At 42.2% G+C, this 13,066-nt stretch overlaps 1 protein-coding gene across 1 annotated transcript in view; it reads right to left on the reverse strand.

Annotated features, from left to right (window-relative positions):
• Positions 1-1,317: 1,317 nt before the first annotated feature.
• The window catches only part of LOC121584486 (sorting nexin-18), a 43,927-nt gene continuing 32,178 nt past the window's right edge, over positions 1,318-13,066 (reverse strand). The window contains exon 3 of the mRNA XM_045225640.1: positions 1,318-2,059. Within this exon, the coding sequence (XP_045081575.1) occupies positions 1,806-2,059 (254 nt within the window). The 3' untranslated portion in view covers positions 1,318-1,805. The remainder of the gene's footprint in view (positions 2,060-13,066) is intronic.

The raw sequence follows: 13,066 nt of genomic DNA on the forward strand, positions 1-13,066 counted from the left end.
CAGTTGGCTGCTCTACTAGGAGTCTGTCTGCTAGAGTCAAGACAGTGGTGACGGTTGGCTGCTCTACTAGGAGTCTGTCTGCTAGAGTCAAGACAGTGGTGACGGTTGGCTGTTCTACTAGGAGTCTGTCTGCTAGAGTCAAGACAGTGGTGATGGTTGGCTGCTCTACTAGGAGTCTGTCTGCTAGAGTCAAGACAGTGGTGATGGTTGGCTGCTCTACTAGGAGTCTGTCTGCTAGAGTCAAGACAGTGGTGACGGTTGGCTGCTCTACTAGGAGTCTGTCTGCTAGAGTCAAGACAGTGGTGACGGTTGGCTGCTCTACTAGGAGTCTGTCTGCTAGAGTCAAGACAGTGGTGACGGTTGGCTGCTCTACTAGGAGTCTGTCTGCTAGAGTCAAGACAGTGGTGACGGTTGGCTGCTCTACTAGGAGTCTGTCTGCTAGAGTCAAGACAGTGGTGACGGTTGGCTGCTCTACTAGGAGTCTGTCTGCTAGAGTCAAGACAGTGGTGACGGTTGGCTGCTCTACTAGGAGTCTGTCTGCTAGAGTCAAGACAGTGGTGACGGTTGGCTGCTCTACTAGGAGTCTGTCTGCTAGAGTCAAGACAGTGGTGACGGTTGGCTGCTCTACTAGGAGTCTGTCTGCTAGAGTCAAGACAGTGGTGACGGTTGGCTGCTCTACTAGGAGTCTGTCTGCTAGAGTCAAGACAGTGGTGACGGTTGGCTGCTCTACTAGGAGTCTGTCTGCTAGAGTCAAGACAGTGGTGACGGTTGGCTGCTCTACTAGGAGTCTGTCTGCTAGAGTCAAGACAGTGGTGACGGTTGGCTGCTCTACTAGGAGTCTGTCTGCTAGAGTCAAGACAGTGGTGACGGTTGGCTGTTCTACTAGGAGTCTGTCTGCTAGAGTCAAGACAGTGGTGACGGTTGGCTGCTCTACTAGGAGTCTGTCTGCTACGGCTTTGTCCCAAATGGCACCCTATCCCCAACTTAGTGCACTTCTTTTGAACAGGGTTTAAGGCTGTGGTGAAAAGTAGTGCATTAAATAAGGAGCCATTTGGGACACAGTCTACGAGGGGCTCAAGTGTTACCAGAAGTGATTGAACTGTTAAAGCCACTAAACAGTGCTGCTATACTTTGTAACTTTTATGTTGTTACTTTATGTAACTTTTACATTAAGTCACTGTATGACACCTTAAAATTAACTAGTCACTTTACGTTAAAACCCACTGGATTTAGGCTACACGGTATGATTTCTAAGGCTAAGAACACTCTACCTTCTAAATGTTTAAGTTGGTATAGTAAGCAGCAGTGGAGATACAACTTAGCCTACACGTCATACATCGTTTTCCCTCAGATTCTGATTATAGCACATCCTCCCACTCACTGGACTCCTATCCCTACCAGCCAACCCACAGTCTGTGGTTATCAATCAATACATGTAGAAGCCAAAGGCTTTATGACCTTTTGCTTTGTAACCTTTTAGCTTTCCTGGTAGGAAAGTCTCATTTCTGAGGCTCTGATCTACTATACCACACCCCCCATTAAAACCAAACTAAAATGTCAACTCAAGCCCCTTCAACAGTAGCCACCATTCATGGAATCAACATCCTGGCTTCAGGAGACTATCCAGGTTTGTCTGTCTCTTTCTCACAGTGGATTGTCTTGCTGTCTGGCGGTTGACTGTAATGTCCAGCTGGGGCTTCGGTGATTGGCTGACTGAGCGAGGTCAAGGGTCAGATCTGGACCAATCAGAAAGTGGCCGATCAGATCTAGGCCAATCAGGGGTGTCCCTCCGTCCCCCCCCTACTCTAAGCGTTGTCGTACTTCTGCAGGGCCTCTTCCAGCTTGCCGGTGACCTTCTGGAAGAAGCCAATCTGCTCTGTTAGATACTGCTGCATCTGGGCCTTGAAGTCCCTCACCCTGATCTGGTGGAAGTGCTGGATCTCTGCCAGCGTGGCAAAGGAGATGATGTTGCAGCGTTCGTTGACGCCTTCCGCCTGGGCAGCGTCCATCTTGCCTTCCTCAACGTGCTTCTGGGACTCCTTCACCTTGGTAAGTGCTCCTGGAGAATGAGGAGAGAGAGGAGAGGGTCAGTATTCATAGAGAGGGGAGAGGGTCAGTATTCATAGAGAGGGGAGAGGGTCAGTGTTCATAGAGAGGGGAGAGGGTCAGTATTCATAGAGAGGGGAGAGGGTCAGTATTCATAGAGAGAGGAGAGGGTCAGTATTCATAGAGAGGGGAGAGGGTCAGTATTCATAGAGAGAGGAGAGGGTCAGTATTCATAGAGAGAGGAGAGGGTCAGTATTCATAGAGAGGGGAGAGGGTCAGTATTCATAGAGAGAGGAGAGGGTCAGTGTTCATAGAGAGGGGAGAGGGTCAGTATTCATAGAGAGGGGAGAGGGTCAGTGTTCATAGAGAGAGGAGAGGGTCAGTGTTCATAGAGAGGGGAGAGGGTCAGTATTCATAGAGAGGGGAGAGGGTCAGTGTTCATAGAGAGAGGAGAGGGTCAGTATTCATAGAGAGAGGAGAGGGTCAGTATTCATAGAGAGGGGAGCGGGTCAGTATTCATAGAGAGAGGAGAGGGTCAGTATTCAGAGAGAGAGGAGAGGGTCAGTATTCATAGAGAGAGGAGAGGGTCAGTATTCAGAGAGAGAGGAGAGGGTCAGTATTCATAGAGAGGGGAGAGGGTCAGTATTCATAGAGAGGGGAGAGGGTCAGTATTCATAGAGAGGGGAGAGGGTCAGTATTCATAGAGAGAGGAGAGGGTCAGTATTCATAGAGAGGGGAGAGGGTCAGTATTCATAGAGAGAGGAGAGGGTCAGTATTCATAGAGAGAGGAGAGGGTCAGTATTCATAGAGAGAGGAGAGGGTCAGTATTCATAGAGAGGGGAGAGGGTCAGTATTCATAGAGAGAGGAGAGGGTCAGTATTCATAGAGAGGGGAGAGGGTCAGTATTCATAGAGAGAGGAGAGGGTCAGTATTCATAGAGAGGGGAGAGGGTCAGTATTCATAGAGAGGGGAGAGGGTCAGTATTCATAGAGAGGGGAGAGGGTCAGTATTCATAGAGAGAGGAGAGGGTCAGTATTCATAGAGAGAGGAGAGGGTCAGTATTCATAGAGAGAGGAGAGGGTCAGTATTCATAGAGAGAGGAGAGGGTCAGTATTCATAGAGAGAGGGAGAGGGTCAGTATTCATAGAGAGGGGAGAGGGTCAGTATTCATAGAGAGAGGAGAGGGTCAGTATTCATAGAGAGAGGAGAGGGTCAGTATTCATAGAGAGGGGAGAGGATCAGTATTCATAGAGAGAGGAGAGGTTCAGTATTCATAGAGAGGGGAGAGGGTCAGTATTCATAGAGAGGGGAGAGGGTCAGTATTCATAGAGAGGGGAGAGGGTCAGTATTCATAGAGAGGGGAGAGGGTCAGTATTCATTGAGAGGGGAGAGGGTCAGTATTCATAGAGAGGGGAGAGGGTCAGTATTCATAGAGAGAGGATCAGTGTTCATGGAGAGAGAGGAGAGGGTCAGTGATGTTTTACTGGAGTCAATGGAAGGACAGCACTTCTGGCAACAACAACTTGATACGTCAACATTATCATAACCATTATGTGACCACCAGGTAAGTCAGTTGAAAGCAAGTTCACATACAGTGAGTGTACAAAACCTTCCTAATATTGAGTTGCCCCCATTTACGCCCTCAGAACAGCCTCAATTCGTAGAGGCATGGACTCTACAAGGTGTCAAAAACGTTCCACAGGGATGCTGGCCCAGGTTGACTCCAATGCTTCCCACAGTTGTGTCAAATTGGCTTGATGTCCTTTGGGTGGTGGACCGTTCTTGATACACACAGGAAACTGTTGAGCGTGAAAAACCCAGCAGCGTTGCAGTTCTTGACACAAACCAGTGCGCCTGGCACCTACTACCATACCCCGTTCAAAGGCACTTAAATCTTTTGTCTTGCCCATTCACCCTCTGAATGGCACAACATACACAATCCATGTCTCAATTGTCTCAAGGCTTAAAAATCCTTCCTTAACCTGTCTCCTCCCCTTCATCTACACTGATTGAAGTGGATTTAAAAGGTGACATCAATAAGGGATGATAGCTTTCACCTGGATTCACCTGGATTTACCTGGCCAGTCATGGAAATGTTTTGTACACTCAGTGTATGTGCACAGTCCATGACAACAAGGAGGCTCAGCTTTCATAAAATGAGGCTGGGTTCCGAAGTAAACATTACATTGACGTAACATAATATTACACAGACATAGCACTAGGCCTGAATTAGGCTTCATTGCCATATAAGAAACTTCCATTAAACCTCTCATAACAGATTAGATCATTGTAGATCTAAAACTGTCTTGATGACTGAGGGCTCGACCAAAAAAATAGTCTCCAGATTCCTGACATGAACGACCTGTTCCCATCGGCCAGAGAACTCTGCCTGGGCCCGAGTCTACTCTGTAGGCATTGTTCAAGCCGATAAGAATGGGTCCGAACAGGGAACTACAGCTAAAAATACCAATGCATTACCGCACAGGCCTGGATAACCATTTTAGGGGTTTATAGCTGTAGAGTACAGTGCCTGCATGGCTCAATAAAAATCCTTTACAAACACTAAATATAGCCCTGAGTTTTTGGGCATTGGTTGTCTGTTCGCCACTTTAGGTGTGATATTGTTAACCGTGCATAAGCAATGCTTCTTGATAGTTTCACAAACAAACAAATAGACCTGAGGCTAAGCAAACACTACTGTGAATATTAGGTGATCAGTAGTACTGATGCTGTTCTAATGTTCTACTACTGATGCTGTTCTAATGTTCTACTACTGATGCTGCTCTAATGTTCTACTACTGATGCTGTTCTAATGTTCTACTACTGATGCTGTTCTAATGTTCTACTACTGATGCTGTTCTAATGTTCTACTACTGATGCTGTTCTAATGTTCTACTACTGATGCTGTTCTAAATGTTCTACTACTGATGCTGTTCTAATGTTCTACTACTGATGCTGTTCTAATGTTCTACTACTGATGCTGTTCTAATGTTCTACTACTGATGCTGTTCTAATGTTCTACTACTGATGCTGTTCTAATGTTCTACTACTGATGCTGTTCTAAATGTTCTACTACTGATGCTGTTCTAAATGTTCTACTACTGATGCTGTTCTAATGTTCTACTACTGATGCTGCTCTAATGTTCTACTACTGATGCTGCTCTAATGTTCTACTACTGATGCTGTTCTAATGTTCTACTACTGATGCTGTTCTAATGTTCTACTACTGATGCTGTTCTAATGTTCTACTACTGATGCTGTTCTAATGTTCTACTACTGATGCTGCTCTAATGTTCTACTACTGATGCTGTTCTAATGTTCTACTACTGATGCTGCTCTAATGTTCTACTACTGATGCTGTTCTAATGTTCTACTACTGATGCTGTTCTAATGTTCTACTACTGATGCTGTTCTAATGTTCTACTACTGATGCTGTTCTAATGTTCTACTACTGATGCTGCTCTAATGTTCTACTACTGATGCTGTTCTAATGTTCTACTACTGATGCTGTTCTAATGTTCTACTACTGATGCTGTTCTAATGTTCTACTACTGATGCTGTTCTAATGTTCTACTACTGATGCTGCTCTAATGTTCTACTACTGATGCTGTTCTAATGTTCTACTACTGATGCTGCTCTAATGTTCTACTACTGATGCTGTTCTAATGTTCTACTACTGATGCTGCTCTAATGTTCTACTACTGATGCTGTTCTAATGTTCTACTACTGATGCTGTTCTAAATGTTCTACTACTGATGCTGTTCTAATGTTCTACTACTGATGCTGTTCTAATGTTCTACTACTGATGCTGTTCTAATGTTCTACTACTGATGCTGCTCTAATGTTCTACTACTGATGCTGCTCTAATGTTCTACTACTGATGCTGTTCTAATGTTCTACTACTGATGCTGTTCTAATGTTCTACTACTGATGCTGTTCTAATGTTCTACTACTGATGCTGCTCTAATGTTCTACTACTGATGCTGTTCTAATGTTCTACTACTGATGCTGCTCTAATGTTCTACTACTGATGCTGCTCTAATGTTCTACTACTGATGCTGCTCTAATGTTCTACTACTGATGCTGTTCTAATGTTCTACTACTGATGCTGCTCTAATGTTCTACTACTGATGCTGCTCTAATGTTCTACTACTGATGCTGTTCTAATGTTCTACTACTGATGCTGTTCTAATGTTCTACTACTGATGCTGTTCTAATGTTCTACTACTGATGCTGCTCTAATGTTCTACTACTGATGCTGCTCTAATGTTCTACTACTGATGCTGCTCTAATGTTCTACTACTGATGCTGCTCTAATGTTCTACTACTGATGCTGTTCTAATGTTCTACTACTGATGCTGTTCTAATGTTCTACTACTGATGCTGCTCTAATGTTCTACTACTGATGCTGTTCTAATGTTCTACTACTGATGCTGTTCTAATGTTCTACTACTGATGCTGTTCTAATGTTCTACTACTGATGCTGCTCTAATGTTCTACTACTGATGCTGTTCTAATGTTCTACTACTGATGCTGTTCTAATGTTCTACTACTGATGCTGTTCTAAATGTTCTACTACTGATGCTGTTCTAATGTTCTACTACTGATGCTGCTCTAATGTTCTACTACTGATGCTGTTCTAATGTTCTACTACTGATGCTGTTCTAATGTTCTACTACTGATGCTGTTCTAATGTTCTACTACTGATGCTGTTCTAATGTTCTACTACTGATGCTGTTCTAATGTTCTACTACTGATGCTGTTCTAATGTTCTACTACTGATGCTGTTCTAATGTTCTACTACTGATGCTGTTCTAATGTTCTACTACTGATGCTGCTCTAATGTTCTACTACTGATGCTGTTCTAAATGTTCTACTACTGATGCTGTTCTAATGTTCTACTACTGATGCTGCTCTAATGTTCTACTACTGATGCTGTTCTAATGTTCTACTACTGATGCTGCTCTAATGTTCTACTACTGATGCTGCTCTAATGTTCTACTACTGATGCTGTTCTAAATGTTCTACTACTGATGCTGTTCTAAATGTTCTACTACTGATGCTGCTCTAATGTTCTACTACTGATGCTGTTCTAAATGTTCTACTACTGATGCTGTTCTAATGTTCTACTACTGATGCTGCTCTAATGTTCTACTACTGATGCTGCTCTAATGTTCTACTACTGATGCTGCTCTAATGTTCTACTACTGATGCTGCTCTAATGTTCTACTACTGATGCTGTTCTAAATGTTCTACTACTGATGCTGTTCTAATGTTCTACTACTGATGCTGTTCTAAATGTTCTACTACTGATGCTGCTCTAATGTTCTACTACTGATGCTGTTCTAAATGTTCTACTACTGATGCTGCTCTAATGTTCTACTACTGATGCTGTTCTAAATGTTCTACTACTGATGCTGTTCTAATGTTCTACTACTGATGCTGCTCTAATGTTCTACTACTGATGCTGCTCTAATGTTCTACTACTGATGCTGCTCTAATGTTCTACTACTGATGCTGTTCTAATGTTCTACTACTGATGCTGTTCTAATGTTCTACTACTGATGCTGCTCTAATGTTCTACTACTGATGCTGTTCTAAATGTTCTACTACTGATGCTGTTCTAATGTTCTACTACTGATGCTGTTCTAATGTTCTACTACTGATGCTGTTCTAATGTTCTACTACTGATGCTGTTCTAAATGTTCTACTACTGATGCTGCTCTAATGTTCTACTACTGATGCTGTTCTAATGTTCTACTACTGATGCTGCTCTAATGTTCTACTACTGATGCTGTTCTAATGTTCTACTACTGATGCTGCTCTAATGTTCTACTACTGATGCTGTTCTAATGTTCTACTACTGATGCTGTTCTAAATGTTCTACTACTGATGCTGTTCTAATGTTCTACTACTGATGCTGTTCTAAATGTTCTACTACTGATGCTGTTCTAATGTTCTACTACTGATGCTGTTCTAATGTTCTACTACTGATGCTGTTCTAATGTTCTACTACTGATGCTGCTCTAATGTTCTACTACTGATGCTGTTCTAATGTTCTACTACTGATGCTGCTCTAATGTTCTACTACTGATGCTGTTCTAATGTTCTACTACTGATGCTGTTCTAAATGTTCTACTACTGATGCTGCTCTAATGTTCTACTACTGATGCTGTTCTAAATGTTCTACTACTGATGCTGTTCTAATGTTCTACTACTGATGCTGTTCTAAATGTTCTACTACTGATGCTGCTCTAATGTTCTACTACTGATGCTGCTCTAATGTTCTACTACTGATGCTGTTCTAAATGTTCTACTACTGATGCTGCTCTAATGTTCTACTACTGATGCTGTTCTAATGTTCTACTACTGATGCTGTTCTAATGTTCTACTACTGATGCTGCTCTAATGTTCTACTACTGATGCTGCTCTAATGTTCTACTACTGATGCTGCTCTAATGTTCTACTACTGATGCTGTTCTAATGTTCTACTACTGATGCTGTTCTAATGTTCTACTACTGATGCTGCTCTAATGTTCTACTACTGATGCTGTTCTAATGTTCTACTACTGATGCTGCTCTAATGTTCTACTACTGATGCTGTTCTAATGTTCTACTACTGATGCTGCTCTAATGTTCTACTACTGATGCTGCTCTAATGTTCTACTACTGATGCTGTTCTAATGTTCTACTACTGATGCTGCTCTAATGTTCTACTACTGATGCTGCTCTAATGTTCTACTACTGATGCTGCTCTAATGTTCTACTACTGATGCTGTTCTAATGTTCTACTACTGATGCTGCTCTAATGTTCTACTACTGATGCTGCTCTAATGTTCTACTACTGATGCTGCTCTAATGTTCTACTACTGATGCTGTTCTAATGTTCTACTACTGATGCTGTTCTAATGTTCTACTACTGATGCTGTTCTAATGTTCTACTACTGATGCTGTTCTAATGTTCTACTACTGATGCTGTTCTAATGTTCTACTACTGATGCTGCTCTAATGTTCTACTACTGATGCTGTTCTAATGTTCTACTACTGATGCTGTTCTAATGTTCTACTACTGATGCTGTTCTAATGTTCTACTACTGATGCTGTGTTAATTATTTGGACACACTTTGGTCAAGCAGAATCCAAGTAATCGGATGCAGCTGTCCGGTTAGTTAGGGTCACAGATGGTTAGTTAGGGTCACAGATGGTTAGTTAGGGTCACAGATGGTTAGTTAGGGTCACAGATGGTTAGTTAGGGTCACAGATGGTTAGTTAGGGTCACAGTTGGTTTAGGCATAGAAGTCGGAAATGAGAGGGGTGGAATTGTTAGCCTAAATTATAGGAACTAAAGCTGCTTGGCATCGATTTAAATAGTCCTATTCTGAAAGAGATGACTTGTAATTAGCATCTTGTTTAGGCAGCCTTATTGGTTACATCACCTAATATTCACAGTAGTGTTTGCTTAGCCTCAGGTCTATTTGTTTGTTTGTGAAACTATCAAGAAGCATTGCTTATGCACGGTTAACAATATCACACCTAAAGTGGCAAACAGACAACCAATGCCCAAAAACTCAGGGCTATATTTAGTGTTTGTAAAGGATTTTTATTGAGCCATGCAGGCACTGTACTCTACAGCTATAAACCCCTAAAATGGGTATCCAGGCCTGTGCGGTAATGCATTGGTATTTTTAGCTGTAGTTCCCTGTTCGGACCCATTCTTATCGGCTTGAACAATGCCTACAGAGTAGACTCGGGCCCAGGCAGAGTTCTCTGGCCGATGGGAACAGGTCGTTCATGTCAGGAATCTGGAGACTATTTTTTGGTCGAGCCCTCAGTCATCAAGACAGTTTTAGATCTACAATGATCTAATCTGTTATGAGAGGTTTAATGGAAGTTTCTTATATGGCAATGAAGCCTAATTCAGTCTACACCACAACCAACACTGAGAGACCAGAACACGACACTGACGAAATACTTCCTGTCTGTTAGAAAAGCCAAAACGCTCCTTTCCCACGTCTTGCTCTGACACACACAGTACCCAACATCCCCTCACTCTTGACCAAGTACTATGATTACCCTACTCCCTCCCTAACCCTACTCTCTCCCTAACCCTACTCTCTCCCTAACCCTACTCTCTCCCTAACCCTACTCTCTCCCTAACCCTACTCTCTCCCTAACCCTACTCTCTCCCTAACCCTACTCTCTCCCACCAGACTGATGCAGTTCAGGTGCACTCTGAGAACTAAACTAGCTTACTCTCAGGCTGAGCAATCATTTCCATTGAAGACGTGTGTTCAACGCGCTGTGGTTGAGGGTGTCCTCATCTGAAATGACGTGTGGTCTGATGAGAGACAAGCCGAGGCAGGAAATGTCTGAAATTGCCTTTTGGTAGGATGTGTTTAACATTTTAGGCCTAGCTAGAGAGACGGTTTGAGAGGTAGATTTGATTTGACTTGCCGACCGTTAGCGAGAACATTCTAGTTCCCTGTTCTGTTTATTGGGCGGAAGCATTAGTTTAAACCTACATTAGCTCACATCAATAACTGGGAGTATTCAGCCCTATTGAAGGATACACATGGATGTCATTTTGTGTCATGTGGATCGTTGACACGGGGTCCAGGTTTGCACAATTTCAAAAACTTTAAAAAGACTGAATATAAAAAAAAGGACAACAAAACGTATTTACTTTAACCGTTTAAAGCGAGGAAGTAATGAAGCAACACGAGAGAGAGAGAGAGAGAGAGAGAGAGAGAGAGAGAGAGAGAGAGAGAGACAGAGAGACAGAGAGACAGAGAGACAGAGAGACAGAGAGACAGAGAGAGAGAGAGAGAGAGAGAGAGAGAGAGAGAGAGAGAGAGAGAGAGAGAGGAGGTAGGCTAATAACATTAGGGGAAACATTACGACAAATTAAAAATCTAAATTCGCTAGCCTATCCTTGGAACCTTGTAGGCCGCTGCAACAGAATCCCATGTTCTCTTCTGCTTTATCAGGATTTGAACTAGGTGCGTAATTCCAGTATAATACAATACAGTATTACAGTATAATACAGTAATACAGTATAATACAATACAGTACAGTAATACAGTATAATACAATACAGTACAGTAATACAGTATAATACAATACAGTACAGTATTACAGTATAATACAATACAGTACAGTAATACAGTATAATACAATACAGTACAGTAATACTGTATAATACAATACAGTACAGTAATACAGTATAATACAATACAGTACAGTAATACAGTATAATACAATACAGTACAGTATTACAGTATAATACAATACAGTACAGTATTACAGTATAATACAATACAGTACAGTAATACAGTATAATACAATACAGTACAGTAATACAATACAGTACAGTAATACAGTTCACACTCAAAAAGATTAGTCTACTGGAGCTAGTTACATTTATTTCACCCAAGAGAGCAGAGCTAAGCCTATATCTATGGGCCTATGTATTGGATAATGGCACAATTATTTGGGCTTTTTTTGGGGCTTGGGCTCATTAAATGTCTTTAATGCAGGGCTTATAAAATGTATATAAAAATCAGGCTCAGGTTGCGTCAGGCTTGAATTTTCGATCAAACCTTTAATCAAATCCAGACATAGGCCTATTTATATGCGTTATAATGCTTTTGAACGCCACTTCCGGCTTTGGTGGGAGATACCGGGTTACCCGGGAGAAAATGTGATTTATTATCGGGATGGAACATTTTGTAAAATACCAGGAAAATATTCAACAGTACACAGGACGGAGAAGACAGCGTCACATACAAAAGAGAGAGGGATTTTATTGGTCACATACGCATGTTTAGCAGATGTTACTGTGGGTGTAGCGAAATGCTTGTGTTCCTAGCTCCAACAGTGCAGCAATATCTAACAATACATACAAATCTAAAAGTAAAAAAAAAAAAAAAGTAGTCACTGGGGTGTTTCTGTACCTTCCTAAAGCCTCTGTTCACTTGTTTTTAAAGCCTGCTGTTAAATGGAGCGCACCTAGTGGTACTACTGTTACCATGGAGACTACTGTGGTCCTCTGTAGCTCAGCTGGTAGAGCGCGGCGCTTGTAACGCCAGGGTAGTGGGTTCGATCCCCGGGACCACCCATACATAAAAATTTATGCACACATGACTGTAAGTCGCTTTGGATAAAAGCGTCTGCTAAATGGCATATATATATATATATATATATATATATATATATATATATATATATATATATATATTATATACCTTTACCAGACACGGGCCAGGTAACAAAGGATTCAATAGTAGCGGAGGGAGTGTCACTTAAATCATTACATTTCTGTCAGGTGTCAAATGCTAAGCTAACAGCTAGCTAGATTATGAACGTCGTTGACACCCACAAAATGTAGTGTAGTGTAGACCTAAATCTTAAAAAATAATCAGCTGCTGTCAAAAATCTACTTGAATAAACCACAATACGACTTCACAAAGCAATCCCAAAAAAATTGAATAAACAGTCAAAAAACAAAAACAGGATGCAGTCTGGCCTGGCTAGCTGCAGATGCCCCCAGCTGTGCCCTGGACACCATATGTGAACTGATTGCCCCCCATCTATCCTCAGAGTTCGTACTGCTTGGTGACCTAAATTGGGATATGCTTAATACCCCAGCCATCCTACAATCCAAGCTAGATGCCCTCAACCTCACGCAAATTATCAACGAACCTACCAGGTACAACCCTAAATCCGTAAACATGGGTACCCTCATAGATATCATCCTGACTAACTTACCCTCTAAATACACCTCCGCTGTCTTCAACCAGGATCTCAGCGATCACTGCCTTATTGCCTGCGTCCGTAACGGGTCCGCGGTCAAACGACCACCCCTCATCACTGTCAAACGCTCCCAAAAACACTTCAGCGAGCAGGCCTTCCTAATTGACCTGGCCCAGGTATCCTGGATGGATATAGATCTCATTCCGTCAGTAGAGGATGCCTGGTTGTTCTTTAAAAGTAATTTCCTCTCAATCTTAAATAGACATGC

Source organism: Coregonus clupeaformis, chromosome 16 (genome assembly GCF_020615455.1).
Source record: "Coregonus clupeaformis isolate EN_2021a chromosome 16, ASM2061545v1, whole genome shotgun sequence".
Classification (NCBI taxonomy): Eukaryota; Metazoa; Chordata; class Actinopteri; order Salmoniformes; family Salmonidae; genus Coregonus; species Coregonus clupeaformis.